Here is a 19470-nt window from a genome sequence, read left to right as displayed (position 1 = left end):
AAATATGATATTGGAAGTACCTACATCAGTAATACAAGCACCGGAATCCAGCCCGATGAAACTCTAATCGATTCCACTTCAAACTGGCATACAAGAAGTCAGTACTTGCTTGCAAGCTGTATGCAACAACAACAAAAAGTAATCACGAAAAGTCACAGAAGCGTAAATGATTGGATCGCGAAACAAAGAATGGGATACTAATTTAAAATTATAGCTTTTGTTTTAAAACATTCCAGGTTGTATATCCTTCGGACTTGGAGATAAATGAAAAAAGAAAAAAGCCATAAATATAAATAATAAAGCTTATAAATTCGAAGCTTCTCCCAGCAAGGTAAGCAAAGCTACGCAAAACATAAAGTTTGACTGTTTACTTTCATTTACTTTATTTATAAGAAATGTGAAATTTACCGCATTAATAGCTTTATGTTTGTGTTATTTAATTATAATGATTCTATTTTAAATGGTTACTAGGTTTTACCGTACTGCAACAGGCAATTTGTAGAAATAAAATCAATGAAACTTCAAACAATCCTGCAAGGTCCTTCGATTTCGGATTTCCTCTATAGAGGGTGCTAGTAAAGTACGCGGATCCATCTTTGCACGGGAACGTACTTACACCTTCCCACCGTGAAACATTCACATAAAAAGAGCGAAAATTGCTTCATTCGTACAGTATGGTAGAAACGGACGATACGGTTGAACGTGATTGATTAGTGAAGAGTGTGCCCCGAGTTTAAAATGTAGTTAGTCAGGTTACAAACGACAGACAGGTGTAGAAATTCACTGATACTCTGGGTTCGTTAAATCTTACATTAGTGACATTTAAAAAACGAACAGCGACGAATCGCAACTCTCTAGCTCTAAAGTTAGAAAAAGAAAACCCATTCCAAAAATCCAGTTAGAAACTACGACTGATGCGAAATACTACTAGTGAACACACGAGCTTTTGGCAAGGGAGCTCAGTTTGGGGATATATTGTAGAGAATCGGCATGGTACGAAGGGTCTAGTTCCTGATTTTTATCATTGTCTGCCCATTTTGGCATCTACTAGCTTCGTTAAAACAAATAATTCGCCTGTTAACTTTTCTCTGGTTACTAGCTGCTCTGCTGTTTGACTAAAACAAAACACAAGTGAATAAAACTTCTCATGACTAGATTCGTATGCAATGCAATGCGCAAACAAAAAACGATCCTCTCATTGTTTGTGGTGGTTTGTGCGTGGAATCATTATCGGTTTTGTCGTCTAGCCGGAATGGCATGTCGGCCAAATGATGACACTCGTTATCCTGTTGCATTACTGCAATACTGAGCAGACTGGCCACTGATTCAACCATTCTCTCCTGCTTTGCATCATTGGCTCTTTCAAAAAGTTAATGCTACAAACATAATTCCGGAAAATCCATCGTGCACCGCGTGTTCCAACCAATGCTAATCGCTCGTTTGCTCTCGGTGCTTCGGTTCGGCGTTCATTTGTTATGACTCGACGAGGTGAGCATTTCTAATGACAGTGGTGAACATCGAACGTGTGTCATTTTATCTGTTGAAAGTAAAGAGAGAGAGAAAATAGCCAAAACGACATACATTGGCCTGGCTTAGTGATGCGTCAACGACTACTATTGCGTACAGTACAGTAAAATAAACAAGCTTTTTCCATTTGTTGAATGCGTCTCTGTGTGCCTTATTGTACAGTTTGTTTAAAAAAATAAAAGATATTTGAAATGATATTTCACACGAAAGGAAACATATAAAACGCAATGGAATGGTCATGTTTGAACCATGAAACAAAATATGTACATGACCTTTTCTGTATGTTATTCGTGAAAAATGAAAATAAAAATAAACATACAAATTTGTAGAAATTCAAAACCATTGTTCGATAAACGTTCCAAACAAACTGAGCACAATCAATATTTGTATCAATTAGCATAACAACTGAAAATATTTTTTTTTTTTCACAATGAAAACCAACCTCATAACGGTCACCGAAGGCAAAGAAAAACAGAAGCTTTGAACAACCACCAACAACAGAATTACGCCACAAAACAAACAAAAGAGAGAAAAAAAGAAGAGAGATGAGAGAAAGAGAAGATGAAAACTAAAAAATAGAACAGACTCGAAACAGTAAACAAAGATAAAAAATACATCAAAAAGGAAAGGACGCCACACAACGATACAATTAGTCATGCATGTGTATGATTTATTCTAGCAGACGTGTAAAACCAGTACACCAGTAGCTATCATGATCTTTTCTTCCATTTTACAATGGACTCGTGCATGTGAAAATAGGGCGAATGTCATGTATGCTGGGATTTGGTTTTTGTTTTTTTTTTGCATTCCAACGAATTGTTTACAAAATTGTCCCACAAATCCCTTATGGCCAGTATCTTTTTTTTTGTTTTCAATAGATATGATGTGATGTGGGTAGTGAAGTGTGCCAGCTGTTACCCTATGTTCATCTTTGTGTGCCGATAGAAAACGACAAAAAAACAGTAAAACAACCAGGCGAAAGTATGCAACAATGATAGAAATGGTTTGGTTTTTTGGTAGATCGGTAGTGCAATTAGCTACACACGCTAATTGTTTTCTTTAATTTTTCTCTTAAATTTTGCACATTTTGCACAGTTTCGCTGCTTTACGTGTTTGTGGCTACACCGGAGTTGAGGGAAGGGAGTTACAAACATTCGGGAGTATTTGGGTTTCTTTTTCAGATTCTGCTATTGCACTTACTATAATGAATAGTTGACAGGACAGTACAAACAAACAAAACAAACAGAACAACACCGATCTGATAGGAACTTAAAGCTAATAGACAGAACGCAATGAGATTAAAAGCAAGATGAAAATTTAGCCCTGCTGGGACGATCAAATATGCCACAAGTTTGGTTTTACTTTTTTTTCCTTTCTGTGCCTTTCATTTTTAACTTTTCCAGCTTCATTTAACATACATTATGCATCTGTTTTTTTGGATGTACACTAAAATGCTTTAAAATCTTTAACATCATAAATCAAATCATTATATGAATAACATTCTTGTTTAAACTAAATTAAATGGAAAAATACACAAACATACAACAAAACTTTTTCTTATGATACATAAAAGGAACTGAAATGACTGACATGATGCCAGCGTAAGCTTGTTGTCAACTTCCGCACAGATCTTTTAGAGCATTATGTTGATTGATTTTCGCATTTGCTAGCATTTGGTTCCTGTTACTCCTTATTTAATTCTTATTTTCAACAGATCCTCCGTCAATGACTGAACCACAAAACTGATGCACCGAATAGAAAGGAGGGTAGCGGAAACAACAGCTGCTACAAGCTACATCTTGCATCACTGTAGTTTGAGATTTGAAGCTGATACTCTCGGACACCGATTGAATTGTTCGACGATTTGAAGTACTGTGTGGGCCGAAGAGGCAAAAAGTGGCACAAAGTAGTACGGATTTGATAGTTTCGATTCGTCGCTGAAGTTCTCTGCTGTGATGCTTATGGTACATTTGTTGTAATGGTAGCAAGTTGTTGTAGTAAATAGTTGATTGGTTTTGGGGTGTAGAAGTAGTTCTAGTAGTAGTGGTAGTTGTGGTAGTAGTAGTAGTAGTGGTAGTAGAGTAGAAGTAGAAGAATTATCGGTAGAAGATAGGACGCTATTTACATGATGACACATTTGCCCTTCTCGGCCCAAGGATTATTCTTCTTGTCCGGTGCGTGAATCAGTGGATCGTTCTTTTCGTTCTCCTCCACGTATTCTCGCATGCTGGAAGAGAGGGATAAATGCAATGATGGTTAGTTGGAAAACAGTATTTGAAACGATTTAGTAGTTTTATAGTTGAACCTTTAACAGAGAAAGGATTATTCCCTGAACATAACTGAGTAAAATAAGCCTTGGACATAAGATACATTCCAGACCTGTTAGCTGTTAGTGAACCCTAGTTTCAAAAGGATAATTTAAATCATTTGTAGAACTGTCAGGCCTTTGGTATAAATTTTTTTTAAATAAATTCATAAACAAAAATAGTTATTGTTATCTGTTCATTTCAAGTAACATGAAGAATTTTATGTTGAAAACATGGGTTCTAATGTGCTTTACAAACTCCTTCAAACAGAAAATATGATACAAAATTACCTTAAAGAACTATTTTATTCGATCGATTTCCAATTGGGATCGATCTCCAACCAGACAATCCCTCCCACAGAAAGGACTGTCTACTCGGGAGCGTACTACTAATAAATCTCAGAAGCCTGTGTAGGCTGACCGTAAAGTTGCAGAGTACGAACTATTTTATTTATTACATTAAAAATGTCTGCATTGAACATTTCGCATCCGTTGCCCACTAGCTTTCTCCCGATATTATGTAAACATGAAAATCAGGACAAACGAAAACTGTACAACCTGTAAGACTACATTCCTTCTGCATGAAATATTTCAATCTTTTTCCGGCTTAGATGGAAAACAGACCTTTATACTTTATATTTTGAAATTTTCTCAGAAAAGGGTCGAAAGCATTTGCCGCATTAGAATGTGATTCGCTCTTTGATCAACCCGTCGGAAATATGATGAGAATAAAAGGAACAAGAAAAAAGGATACCTGCAAGCTGGTTACAGGGAAGGAACGTGTTGCCATGACAGCTCACAGCTTTTATTGGTTACTTACTTCTTACCCAACTGTGTCGGTTGCTAGCAGTAAACCTTTTGTAAGTGCGAACACTCTCGTGAGTGGATGGGTGAAAAAATGCAAACTATTTACGACACATAAGCTTTCGACGGTTGATGTTACATTTCTCATTTTGTTTTTGTTTTATTTTTAAACAAAAAAAATTGAAATTTTGTTTAAGAAAAATCCACAAAACTAGTTAAAATCCTACATTAATGATACAGAATTGGGCTCCAGCGTTTATGGCGAGATCAGCAATTACCCGTGTAGGTAGCAAGTGATTGCCACTGTGTTAGTCGCTAGACAAACAAGGATGTTAGGTGGAAAGACCGACCCAGGATTATTAAATATTGAACATCGCACACCACGGTTCATGTTTGAGTGGAACCATTTTTGATAGATTTTTAATCTCCAACAGATTAGAAAGATATCTTTTTCGCGAAACAATTTCCCTGCAGCTTAAATGTAATTGGAGTAGCCAACCAGCGGCACGGTCTGGCTAATCAGTCCGTCCGAGAAATCAAACTGATTAAACAGAACCGGTTTAGTTTGTGAAGAGCTTTGGGAAAAGCTTCTAATATCTGGTACGTAGAAAAAAATGAATTTTTTAGATTACTAACGTGGATTTAGAACAGGGGGTTGCAAACTACGGCCCTCGAGAGCCTGTTGTGTGGCCCACGATGACTTTGTAAATGTCACAATAAAAAATAAATTATATTGAATATTTTAATCCATATTATAACTTTTTCGTTTAATGTCGAAAATCAAGGTTGAATAATATGGATTTGTTAAAATCTGATACATTCAGTTAGTATTTTCTTATCAAAACGTGATTGAACGTTCATCCATTAGCTACTGGTAACGACAAAATGACCCCTAACAACGTTATTTGCGAATCAATGCGGCCCGCGAAAGAAAAAGATTGGAGACCCCTGATCTAAAAAAATGCCCTCAAAAGGCCAATGATTGTAATAATACAACATTACTCATTTCATTTACAGCCCACATGAAGTGGTAAAACGCTTTTACACTGTGCGGGACAAATCGACTTAATTCGAAATACGAAAACGATATTTGATGCCAGCATTAAGGGTACAGTCATTGAATTTTCTCATTTTATAACCAATCACTTCGTTGTTATTGTTGTTACGTTATCCTTGCAGCACGGCAACAGCAACAGTGGCTCTGGAAAATGGTGTCTGCTTCTGAATTTCATCATCTTTGCCATAATCACCCAATACCGGTTTCAATGCGAGATCGTTCGAGCGAGTGACAGAGCTTTGAGTAGGGTCTTAGGAAAGGGAAAAATAATAAACCACACGCCCACCATCATCGCACTCGCTGATCTTCGCATACACTACACTGCCCACGAAACCCTGTAGCGAGGGTGATGGAAATGATGATTCATTCGTTCGCAACGATGAGGATTTTATTAGAAAGTGTCTCCCCACAGCTGCACGCCGTGAGTCGAGTGATGAAGCCGGCCTGAAGGATCAAGGATGGATGGATTCGATGGGCGGTAAGAAGCACAGATGTACTGCCACATCCACACATTTATGTTTCCTTTTTCGCTTGTCGTGTCGCTGTCGCGGTTTTTCACAATTTCCGCTTCAGCTGATCGAATATCGCAAATGCACGAAAGAAATCGTAGACTGTAACCCTCCCATAAGCTCTTGCATCATCCAGCCAGAACATGTGGACGGCAAGTGATAAGGATGTGGTAGTCATACGTGGTAGTGTTATTTTTTGTAAAGTGCCTGAGTAAAATGAGTCATCAAATGAAAAATTACTCCTTCTGTGTGCATTAGAGTGAGTTGCAGCATCAGATGACTTTTTCAAATGAATTTCTTGTGTGTTTTTTTTATGTAAAATTGATTTAATGCTGGTATCAAGTGTAATTGTTTGGGTACCAATGTGAAATGTTGAAAGATAGAAGAAATGTCATATTTTAGATGTACAATGTACAATACTAATAAATTATGGGATATTAGCAATAAAGAGCATGATGATTTGCTTTAGATGTTTGTTATTAACTTGACAGTTTATATCTTTAAACATTACATTTGACTGATAAGTAATTTGGTATTTTTTAAAGATAAAAATGAGCAAATCCCTCAAAAGGCATACACTTTTTCCAAGCGTACAACCTTAGCAAGCTAAATATGCATCGGCGCAATAAAGTAACAAACGCAGATAGCGATAACATAGGTTCAGGAAAATAAATCATACCTTCTGTAAAGGTAAAAACACTGAACACTAAAAGCTGAACGAACCTTAAACTGACTAAGATTAATTTTATAACACACTTTAGCATAGCAAAAATAAACCGTTCCAGAATTACAACAATCTGAAATAAACTCCAGCCAAGGGGAAAAAGTACACATAAATAAATAGTTAAAAGACAGATTAGTAAATTTCTTTCACCCAAACAGATAGCCATCATCGCGTAAACGAAAGGGACGAGCGATCCGAGAAGGATAAGGGTAATAACTAATATCGGAAAATCGGGGTTGAGCAGAAAGTAAGATAGAATATACGGCATATTTTTAAACTGTAATAAACACTTGCTATTCAGATCATAAATTAAAATAATAATGTGTATGTACATCTCGGTTATTCTCCCCTCTTTCTTTATAGCAGTGGTGCAGTCTGCACGTAGGCATCAGTTTGGATCAATCTATTGGTCAGGCCAAAAAGGTGTTGTAAAAGTCCCAAATCTTACATGGTAGCTCCAAAGAAGAATTTATTTATAATGACTCAAATATAACTCAATACAGCGAATATTCGTTCAAGGTGTGTTGTCGCATGAAGAACAGCAAGTGCTCAACTATAGTGCAGTGCTAAGTATAAAGTGCAGTTTTTAACCAGTAATGCTTGGACATTCTAACGAATCTGCCATAAGGTACAAGTTTTGAACGCGAATGAACGAAGCAGCAAAAAAACACATCCGCAGTATGGAAAAAATGAGACCACAACTAGGTTTGTGTACAAACATATAATCGGAGGTATCATCAGGGAGGGCAAATTGTCGAATAACTACCGTAAAGAAAATAGTTAAAAACGACTCTGGAAGCTAGTCTGAGAGCAAGATTAGCAAAAGCACAGACTCGATTTGTGAATTAAATCGAGTAGTGCTACAACTGCTTCAAGAAATTGACTGGAAGGACGGACGGTCCTACAACAACAACACAACTCGACCAGTAGAGATCGCCAATGAGCTAGCAAAGAAATACAGATCATCGAGAGAAGAAAACATCTCTTCGAAATCAGCGTAGATGCATCAGACATCGGGAATTAGAAGCTATTGAAAGGAAGCGTCGCCGCAAAAAGATCACGTGCATGTACATCTCGGTACGTCTCTTTCTCTCTCTCTCTCTCTCTCCCTCTCGGTCTCTCGCTGTCTCTCTCTTTCTCTCTCTGTCTCTCTCTCTTTCTCTCTCTCTTCCTCTCTCTCTCTCTCTCTCTCTCTACCTCGTTATAAAAGTGGTAAAGTGGTCTTGATCAAACTCTTCGTCATTCATTCTTCGCTAAAGCTTAGATTACAGTTCCAGTGAAATTAATCGTTATTAAATTCCCAAACTACATAGACTGTAAAACAATTTGAGTTAATGATTTAAATGCATTTCCTTGTGATTCCCCGCTTTGTGCATGGTGAAATAAAAATGGTCAGTGAGTTATCACAAGGAAATGCATTTAATCCATTGTTTCAATTTTTATCGTCTAAATAGTTAGGGAATTGGACACCTTTCTTTTGGTGTACGATAAGTTATAATCTGATAAATATTTCATGAAATATAGCAAAAAAAAAACAAAATTACACGTTCACGAAAGCGATCGCGTAGACAGTAGCAAACGTAAAGCCAAATAAAAAACAATAATTTTTTTAATCTTGAAAAATATTAAAAAAAGCTGATCCAAATTCAATTCTTTTGTGTTACTCACGTTACATCCGTAACAGCGTCTTTTAAGGTCGGATGGAATAGAAGAGAGTCAATTCGTATAGCTTTGTAATCCAAATGACTTTAGCGAGATGAGTTAGTTACTTGAGCAAGGATTTTATCGTGTTTGCGTAACACTAACACGGTTACATTTTTGCAATATAAGTTGCACCGCTTATTTCAATAGTAAATTGTCTTTGTAGTTCTTCTTATGAATTGAAACTAGCAATATAATATTGCTCAATACCGCTATTTTACGGCTTTTTACACTTGAGCAGAATTTTCTAAATATAAACATGTCTAGATCTAAAGCAATTTGTTTATACAGGAAGAAAGGCTTTAACTGTACTGCTAATAATTTTCCAAAACATTTCCTCTTCGAAACAAGCTGCGCAACAAATAAAACACAATGGGTTGAACTAAATTGTTTGCTAGAAACTGCAGATCAAAGAGAAGAACTTTGAGGATGGTGAACCCGTTTCTAAAATTACCTCACTCATAATAGATAGATAACAACAATAAAAAAATCTTTTCAAATGTGACGCTCATAGTATATACTTAAATAAAATATAAGTACAATGTAACAATTTTATCATATACTACAATGAACAAACATCGCGTAGCCAGTTTGTTATTATTTTTAACTTCTACTTCACTTAACTGAACCAAATGATAAATATTCACTATTTTGCTATTCAGCAGCTACATATATTCGATCTAGGTACATCGTCGCTATTTCGAAAATGGATTCAATTACAAGGACGCTACCGTTTTCGTCTTGTAAAAAAAAGGTTGCACGAATGAACAACATGTTTTCTACTGGGAGATGTTTTTCGCCACCCTTCCTGGAACCGATAACAATTCATATTAAAGCGTGGTGAGCTTTTTCATTGAATATTTCGAGGAAGTTTCATATCCTGTGCTGCTTTCAATTTGCTTGTGAAAAAGCTTCATCTGAATTGGCAGTATCGGTGAGCTAAATATGTATTCTTTTTCCGTTTTTTTTTCTTCTTCAAAGTAACCGCCAATGTTAAATTCCTGCTGCTGCAGCTGCTGTTGTTGATGTTGGTGTGAATTAATTTGGTTCTCGAAACTCGTTCAAGCATTTCGGCGAAGGAGCTATTTTTTATTCGCATAGAACGGCGCGGAAGAAGATCCTTCAATGCCGGATGTAAATTATATTCGCTATCAGCTTGCTTCGTAATCAAATTAGCAAACTTTACATAAATAATTCTTTTTTTTTGTAAGCAAGATATAATACATAAAATTACATATTATTTTCCTGCGAAAAATCATCTACAGGTTCAGCAAACTCTTGCATGTTAGCTTCCATGGAAAGCTTTACATGGATTAAAGACAAATACGATGACGATACGGCCACTGTCATGAAGCATGATTTTTATGGCTGTTACTGTCTCTATATATCTATCTCTTCCCCTATATGTATCTCTCTCTCTCACCATATACAAATTGTTTCCTCCATCTTCAACTCAAGTTCGCAAGGAGCTTATTTGCCTTGCCTACCCACATCCGGCAAATTCCGGGGAAAATGTAATTAAATTTCTTTCTCTATCTATGGACATTACCGTTTCCCACAAATTCCAAAGCAAATCGGCAACATGTTGGACGGTGTTAAGGATGTTGCGAAACGCGCTTCCTCGGCAACCATCTGACACCATTCCTATGGCACCGGGAACTAATCAAGAGTGTATGCCGCTGCTTGTTATTGCTACATTCCCTCAAATAATCACCTAATGAATCCTACAGTTCATTTGAGGCAGAAGCAGCCAGGACACAGATGCCGCAAATGATCGATCAACGTCTAAGGCAGTTGCTAGGTCGATTGATATATGCTGTGTTAGCTAAACCGTCGTTTGTCACAGTCCTCTTTTTATGCTACAAGTGTTCCGATTGACGTACAACCAATCATCCATTAAACCTGAGTAACTATGCAACCTATGTAACGTAGGCATAAAAAAACTATTTATAGGCCTGTTATCATAAAACAAAACTGAAACTTTGTTCAGAAGAAAAAATACAACCATCGAACGATACATCAAACAACAGGGAACACGTAATGATTTCAATGAACGCATCGCTTCCATATCGCTAATCGAAGAACGAAATCGATAGCCCTCGTTAATCCTGTTACGTCCGTTCGTGAAGCGTTTCCCCAGCCGAGGAAGCTTTTTAAATGAAATCCAATTAGTAGCTACTACCACCGCACACCATTCCGTTCTTCGCTTTTTGCTGCTGGTGTTGTGTGTTTATGTGCTTGAACTTTCTGTTCCCCTTTTTTCTTCGCCGTTCACTTTCCATTCGCCGGCCTGGCGGCATGCGACTACATTTAAAGGTTTAGTGCGCTTGTTGTGTTGTTTTTTTTCAAGCACCGGCACTTCAAGCAACAGGCTTTGGCACGATTGCCCATGGACGACAGATATAATGGATTCATTACGAACACAGCACAGGAAAGCACGTCACGTGCTGAGACAAGAATGTAATCCATTTTCCAATCATCACCTGAAGAGTTTGCGAATCCTGGTGCCCCAGCGCAGGACAATTCCTTGTCATTTGGCCCCCAGCCCATGCGAACCTACCTGGCATAGGAGTTTTGCGTTCCCCCGACCTCACCACTCACTCACCCTCGCCGTGAATTGCTTTTACATTGATGGTGCACTTTTTTCGTTGGTGTTCATTCTACCGAGTACCGCGGGTATGATTACTTTTCATTAAAATTTCAATCACGCACACCCCGTGACCCGTCTACCCGTGTTCGGGCGGGCCGGGCCCGTGTTGGCTCACTAGTGCGGGGATTTGTTTATGCTTGGGATTGGCAATTTTCTGTCCGCACGGGCTGCGGGCACTTTTCCCGGATGTCTTCGGACATTTGAGGCCTTTTTTTCGGGCGTTTTGTTAGCGAAAGTTAGCGTAAGGTGTTAAGTGGGTTTAGTGTTTTTAGTCAGGGTTTAGTAATGACCCGAGAGGCCGAGTCGGCCAGGGTGGTTGCTTATCGTGGATGGATTTAATCGTTTGCTTACATTGCTAAGGTTATTGCATGCAGTTATTAGTATTGTTAGCAAGTGTTAATTTATTAGTTTGTTAGTTATCGTTATAATGTATATTTTTTATAAACTAAATACTTTTTATACAAGTGTAAGGTTCATGGCTGTTTTAAGATTCTTCATAATTTGTACCGTTAATACGAATTTCCCACGTCTGACATTAATCTAGCTATACTTGCCTGCTTTGCAAACAATGCAATTCAAAAAGTAATTAAATTGTTTACCATTGTCTAGCACCATCGTATCTAACGATTGCTCGTAATTAAACTGTAATCCATCCGGAGAAACTATTCTCTGCTTCTCAATCACTTTGCATTTGGTTTGCTCGCAAGCACGCAGCAATGCTATCGAACGCCCCATTCCAATCTTGTCTTATCTGTAACAAGTTGCATAATGCCAAGCACTGGCAGGAATATGTAACTCGTGTAATGGCAGTCAGAATGCACTGTCAGAATGGCACGGACACACTATTAAAATCAATAAAAGTAGCATAATGAATCAAAACGTCGCTACTACTTCAACGCGAAACTTTCGCAAGCAATATCTATATTACTTCAAACTAAGGACGCTTCATTTCTAGCTGGACAAGTTTTTTCATTCATAATGTGGCTTTTTTGAATGTACAGAAGGATGTATTTGAAACTTTTCATTTTATGATACATTACTATTCTCATGAACGGCAGGCTATTCGCAATAAGTTAGTTCATGTCGTATGATGTCTCCCATTTTATGCAGTATCCATCCATGTCATCCCTTCACACAAATTCTACTAGTTTTGCTAAACATTTTTCTCCTATCGTTCTAAGAAAGATAATGGTGGCAAAAGAGCACAAAAAAAGAACTGTCGAGAAAAGTATCGTGGATGGTAGTCGTGAGAGGATGAGAGCATACGAACATCATTAGAACATGGTAAGTGGAGCTGTTCACGATACGGTACTAATGAACCCAGTCTTTAAGTGTTTGTGTAGTTGATGCAGCAAGTGGGCAAGAATTGTAAGAAGACTGTAACAAGCAAAAGAGAGAAAGATAAACAAACCCAAGGAAATGCTGCTATTAAATAGTAAAATATATATGTACTTCAACATCTATGCAAAACCGTGCGTATTATATTGAATGTTGTTACTTCAAACAAGAAATAGGAACACGATAGCAACACACTAATAATCTTCTTATACCTGTCCACTTTCGTGTGTTTCATTCCATCGCTATAATGCTTATTCCGTTCATTGTGTTATCAAATTAGTGAGGTAATGGCAAATGTTGCTAAATATCCCTTGAGATATCCCTTGAGCTCTCCCATGAGAAATATTCGTTCTTTAGCGATCGTTCAAACATTGATGATTCGGGGCGTTTTATTACCGTTGCTGATGTAACCAGCTGATCGTAATTGATTATTGATTTACTTACGGAAGGAAAGCTTATATAGCCAAACAGTGCAATGTAACTGAAATTGAATGGTTCTCTAAGCAACAATTTATAATAGTAAATATTACTGGCTCTTATAAGGAAATTGCATATTTGTTTATATTGGGATTAACAACCGTCGTTATTCTTACCCAGCGTCAAACCATCACATTTTTCTAACATACTAACATGATTTCATGTTTCAAGGCGTCGAATTTCAAGAACCTTTTACGAAAACAAAGAAAGCTTCCCAAACTACTAGCTTTTACTCATATAAATGTGTTGAGCCTTCAAAACTTAAATTAAAGGTGTTTATTTTTTTATAATTTGAGATAAAAGTCGCCTTCGGTTCCTGTAATCAATATCCCAACTAATGTACAATTACAAAATCTGTAACAAAAATATCAGACTCTTCAACTCAATTCTTTTAAAAAATTCTTAAAAGCTTGTCAACCCTTGGCTTATTCGATAACATAATATTATGAAATGAGTTTAGAAAGTAAAAGAACAAAATATTCAAAAACAAAAAAAGCAACGTCAAAGAGTTCGATTGAAGCAAACCAACAATAGTAATAGTCACTTAAAGAAGTGCTTGTCAATTCAGAATTATTATATGCACACTGTTTTAACTGTTTAACACCTCACATGAAGTGAACGACGACATTAAAAACAGTTCATGTGCAAATGTAGCATGAAAAGAACGCATTGTGTTGCTTCACAACGTCGCGATAAAACACATTGAATGACTCAATTGGTAACAGTCAATCGAAATGAAAATGCCCGAATGGTCTGTTCAGTCAAGGAAAACCAAAATGCATACACGTGCGCGCGGATATGGTTTTAATAATTATGCTTCGTGCAATTAAACATTTAAGCCACGCGTACCTGTTCATTGATATCGTTGAAGGTGATTGAAAACACGTACCTGTTCATTGATATCGTTGAAGGTGATTGAAAATATGATGTTTGCATGTTATCGATGCATACATAAGTTCAACAAAGCTCTTTAAAAAGCTCAATCAGAATGACGGTTTGTAATCGAACGTTACTTCACACTTTGCCTAAAATGTGTATGCATAGTTTTGCTTGTCAAAACTGTGTTATTCTGTCAACAATTAAAACCATTCATCGCCATTCGAAGCAAACCAAATGCAGCGATAACAATGCGATAAGGCAACAGTAAAGGAACACTCACACACGGCAAGCAAGCACAAACGCGTGCAAGAGCGAAACAAAATCGCACTCCAAGCCAAACTTTATCGCCTCCATCGCGGATTACTTCCATCCCATTTGCTCTACCGCTGCCGAGCGGGTCGCGGCCACGAAAGGTGATAATGCGTCTCCACCGCTCGGCAGCTCCAAAGCCTCTTCTTCTTCTTCCATCCTCTCTTCACCCTCTCCTCAACTACCGGTGGAAACGATGGCATTCTACCTTGGCACTGTTTTCCCACACGTACACCACGACGAGCACGCACACAACGCTAAAGTACGTACCACCGTGCAGCACAACTACCATCGTCATGGTGATGCTTGAATGAGTGGGTGAGCGAGACCGCAGCATACAACCTACAGCTATGTTGAGCCGCCAAAAGATAAGAACACTTAGGCAGACTAGAAGCTGCTGGCCCCTTCTGCCATCCCGCAACACCCACTGGTTAGTGGTGCGCTAGTCACAGCCACCCTGTGTGGGAGGGGGGAGGAGGCCACCACACACTAACACATTTGCACCCGACACACTGTGAATGGGCCTTCCAAAAGGCTACAATGATTTGTTTCCTAGCGAAACTGCACTGTGTTTTGTGAACCAATAAATAGGAGGATGAAAAGCTGGAAAATTCCAACTTCACACGCGCTTTACTGCCAGTTACTGTCGGGTTCCAATGCTCCCAGCAGTATTACCAATACCATCAACGCAATGTAACCGAGTGCCGCCAGCAGCACCGACCGCCAGAACGAGGGTTGGCTTCTTTATCGATTTTTTCCTACATCCGTTTTCCGTTGGCTAGGTTGGTCTCGGACGGGAAGGTAATTTCAAGCAATCGATCATCCTATTGCCGTTCGCTGCTGCATAAATTCGGCGAGCGGATGCTGTTTTTGGCCACTTGCAAAACACAAATAAACGATTGCCTTTTCGAAACGGCTATAATTACTTGATGGCTGAAGCGAATCAGCGATTGCTTCTCTTGCTTCACTCGGTACACATGCACTCCTCACATGGCCGCCAACACCTTCGGTTCGGTTCGATTTGCTGATCGCCCGTATCGTCACTTTTGACCGACCACACTTGTCACTTTTGGCAACCGAAGCCATCGCTCAGCTCAACCCCGTGGTCTGACTCATTACTAAAAACACACACACACCCCAAAAATATCGACTGCAAGGGCGCTACCCCGTTCGTTTTTTTTCCTTTTAGCTCGATGGGCACTTTTTCCACCCTTTTACATCAACTCATTTGAACGCGATTTCTCAGGGGAGTGTTCCTTTTTTTTCGTTTTTTTGCTACCGCACAGGCTTTTTTTTTCTCCAAACGGCATACATTAGTAGCTGAGGTATCTTAAATTATTCACTCAATGCACTAAAATCAACTACTGATCTCTTCTGGCAGGACGAAATTACAAGTGGTTCTAGGGAAAGGGACAGAAACAGAGGGGAGGGGGGAGGGGTTAGGGTTTGGTAATGGTACTTACGCTGCGATACTCTTCGACAATGGCCACCGCTCCATCGAGGCTTGGTACTTCATGTTTTCGATCTGCTTTTTCAGTGCGTCACGGTCCATGGTTGCTAGAATACTGGGATCCATCGCGTCTGGAATGTTACCGCGAGAGATGGAGAAAAAGGGTGCGTTAGTGTGTGTGTATGCGAATCGACATCGTAGGGAGGGGTGGTTTTTATCGCTGTGTTGGTTAATCGATGAATCGGGCGAAAATTACAAACAACAGTCGTTGGAAACGGTTTTCCAAACGGCGCCGTCTTGTTCAATAAATGCACCTTTCTAGCAAATGCGTTTAAACATGGACTGATCGTTTCTTTGAATTAATTGATCACATAAAATCAGACATTTGATCAACCACGAACTGCAAAGCATTTTGTAGTTATTATACTACCCAAACCAAACCAACAGTTTCTCAATGTGTAAACGGTGCTTCATTGCATTTCAACTACACGACCCAGCACACGCCGACGGAGGTTTGCGTGCGTGTGCGCATGTCTCGTGTTCTACAATAATCGCCCTTTCGATAGCGTTGCCTAATCGGTGCGATAAAATTTTGACAGGGGCTAGATTTTGCTGCAACAACTAACGCGCACACCAACACGATGCCATCCGTGGTTGGTGCCCTTTGTGATTCCCGTGCACACACCCTTATCGTGTGGGTAACCATTTTCCCCTTTTGGAAGAGCATGCGCAACAAGAAATCGATGAAGGTTGGAAACTTTGGAACATGATTTTCAAACCAAATTTCGATTCATGGGAGGGCATTTGAATGCTTTTTGAATGTGTCGTTAATTTAAATTTATCCTATTTAGCATGCCATATTTGAATCATAGCGGTTTGTTGAAGAGCGATAATTATCATAGCCGTGTTAATATATGTTACTCTTTCTATAAAACAAATTTCAACCATAAACCATTGCAGTTTTTACAACAAAAATATTAATGAATTACAGCTTTTCTTAAACAATGTTACGTGACATCTTATGAATATTATTACCTAATTATTGGGCAGAATGGGAATAATTCAATACTTTAAAGTACAATCATAAAGGCTCGTTGTAGCTAGAGGACTAAATTGATGAATACAAGTTAATTAATCTATTTTCAGACTAGTTCAAAGTAATAGCCAAAACTAAAAATGTATTGTATGCCTGCAAAAGCTGTTTTCAATATTGTTCTGTTTTAGTTAGGTTTTTCTATTTTTTCCCCAAACTGTCAGTTTTTACTGAATCATTGTGTGGAAATAAATATAAATTGATGGACATAAAATATCAACGAACAACGATAGTAATGGCCGAAGGCGTAATAATGTTAATTTAAATAAATAAACTATAACCATGTAAGAATACACTTAAAATAAACTCAAAAGCATCCCATTAATCGATTTTGCAGGAATAATTCAATAGATGAGCTAAGAGAATCTATTGCAAAAGAGGAAGACATAATAATCATGCGAAAGTATAAAAATGAAAGTAAGAAAGCAAAACAAAGCCAAGAAAACTTAAAAAAATAAGAATGAGAAAAGATAAATAAAATTTTCAAATTAATAATAGAAAATAAAGTGATCCGTGAAACCAGGTCGATAGCAAAGAATTTAATGTTCTAATACATTTTCTGATGAAATGTGTGTATGCTTTGCTCCTAAGCCGTAAACATTGTTTTGTGCTTTTCCGAATATTTTAAGCAAAATTAAAAATTATCAACGTAATTTGTTGTCAAGTAAAACTTTTGAGGAATATGTAACGCCCCAGTTTGAATGCGCAAAGTAAACAAAAATAGCACTTTTAAAGAACTGATCTTGAGTGACAGAACAAGAGATGTCATAAAACACAATAGCTAATCGTAAAGTAGCTTTTATCATGTATTGACTTTGGCGAATGACTGCTGTCAACACTAATTGAATGAAGTATGGAAGTTGAATTAAAATAAAAACTCAAAACCCAGTCAAACAACAGTTCACATTAAATTTTTGACGCTATCGAGTTAGAACCCTCCGTACCACTTCTAAACATTAATTAAAACACTCATGTATACACGCAAAGGCAAAAGAAATTAAGCTGGCAAACGAAATCCATACGTAAACCACAGCTGCAATACGATCTTCCGTCAGTGCCGATCACTGAAATAACCTGACGAACGATCGCGAGTGTGCGAGAGATCGTGTCAAGGTAAAATCCATACTCGAGTGAAAACAATTAGCTCCCATTAGCCAAAAGAGGGCAGTAGGTGGTTTGGAGCGCATCGAGTCAGTTCGGTTCAAGATGCACGCTGCACACACTGCACTGCAGTTGTCGGTGGAGATGATTCGTGTGCATCGTTTACGATACAGCTTCCACAACCCAACGCTCACGCTCATGCCGCACTCTTACCAATACTTCAAATGCTCACGTGCTCACTTGGATGGCTGTTTGTTTATTTTTTCTATTTGCATGATCATACCCCGATCTTCGCTAGCGTGTCAATCAGGCAGAGAAAAAGCGGCGAGCAGCACACAGTCACAGTCGCAGCGGAATGTCATGACAGATAGAGCGACCAATTAGGTAATGGGTTAATCTTGTAAAGGGAAAGGTCAAATTACTGAGCGGTGTACGATCAACAAGAAACATTGCTTGAATTCTAACAAACAAAAAGAAAACAACAACGGCAACCGGATAAATGAATCTTCACAGCACTGTCACTGTGATAGTTGCTCCAAAGGAAGAAGGAAGAGAGAGATACTTATAACATTAATATACAACTTGATCGTTTTACGGCTAAAATATCCATTTTAGAAACAATGCATGTATTACACAGGTTATTGAACCATCCACAAATTGATCACAATCAAGACCAAACACTTATAACCAATTTGACTGTTGGTAAAAGCAAACACTATCCAACCCATTCTGAGTGAAACCAGTGGAAGAGTTTCGCTACATTCCGTCCGCATTTTGCATTACCCTACTCAGTTATTTACTCAGAAGCACACTCACACACACCTTAGTTTACGCTTCACTATTTTATCACGATTTGACTCACTTTCCTTATCTCGTACCGACTGTGTTAGAAGCTAGCTGGCACGATGAAACAACTCTTCTGTATTGCGTTAGTGTGTGTAGAAAGTTTTGCCAAACTGCTGACTGCCTTTACCGGAAGCTTGCTCACGACCGGGAACCTATCGCGCCGGGCAACGGTATGCGAATGTTTTCGAGTTGACCACCTGAAGCTTACTTTATCGGACCAGGTGAGTCAAAGCTCTCGGGCACGGGCATTGTCACTAACGGGGACGAGATACGCTTGCCTCCCCATCGCAGTCAAGCCTTGGTGTGTGCGGGTTTGGTGTTGTGCCGTTACAAAAGCCTCTACTGTCGCCGGACACAGACTGTAGCAGATACAGACAACGTCAACGGATGGCTTCGGCGACAGACACGCTTTCCGCTGTTGGAAGATAAAACGTGGAGTGCTTGTAGATACAGGGCTCACGGGCAGCACGACTGAAAGGGCACGGTCGGATCTGTGCGGCATTGTTCGACTGAGCGAGACAGGCGATATTAAAGTTGGCCCAGTGCACTGGTAAGTGCAGATGGTACCTATTTAGGGAGTCAAACCTTCGTGCATTTGTTATGATAACCTAGTAAGAGGCACGTTGTTTTTGATAAAGAAAAGAAAACGACCTGTCGTTTGAGTTTGAGCTGTGGATGTGAAATAGGTGAGGGATTGTTA

The 19470-nt window shown here is 38.6% G+C and overlaps 1 protein-coding gene across 3 annotated transcripts; it reads right to left on the bottom strand.

The window, feature by feature from the left end:
• Window positions 1–358: 358 nt before the first annotated feature.
• On the bottom strand, window positions 359–18968 carry LOC120955436 (guanine nucleotide-binding protein subunit gamma-e). Of its 3 annotated transcripts, none has more exons than XM_040376307.2 (4): window positions 18747–18967; window positions 15744–15861; window positions 3653–3754; window positions 359–1537 (listed from the first exon to the last, which is right to left on the bottom strand). In XM_040376307.2, exons 2-4 carry the CDS (start codon window positions 15854–15856, stop codon window positions 1534–1536), a joined length of 219 nt encoding a protein of 72 aa, XP_040232241.1. In that variant the 5' UTR covers window positions 15857–15861; window positions 18747–18967; the 3' UTR covers window positions 359–1533. The 3 variants fall into 3 exon arrangements, with proteins under 3 accessions (XP_040232241.1, XP_040232240.1, XP_040232242.1); XM_040376306.2 differs by having other exon boundaries at window positions 18787–18966; XM_040376308.2 differs by lacking the exon at window positions 359–1537 and having other exon boundaries at window positions 2177–3754; window positions 18787–18968.
• Between the last annotated feature and the right edge of the window lie 502 nt (window positions 18969–19470).

This window comes from Anopheles coluzzii, chromosome 3, assembly GCF_943734685.1.
Source record: "Anopheles coluzzii chromosome 3, AcolN3, whole genome shotgun sequence".
NCBI classification, from domain to species: domain Eukaryota; kingdom Metazoa; phylum Arthropoda; class Insecta; order Diptera; family Culicidae; genus Anopheles; species Anopheles coluzzii.
This window is presented reverse-complemented; position numbering and strand designations above follow the sequence as displayed.

Bases quoted from the DNA above. Each gene is read 5' to 3' on its own strand.
- LOC120955436 (XM_040376308.2), bottom strand. From the start codon at position 15,856: ATGGATCCCAGTATTCTAGCAACCATGGACCGTGACGCACTGAAAAAG. The intron at 3,755-15,743 runs GTAAGTACCATT...CCTCTCTTCCAG, and splicing joins TTGTCGAAGAGTATCGCAGC to CATGCGAGAATACGTGGAGG.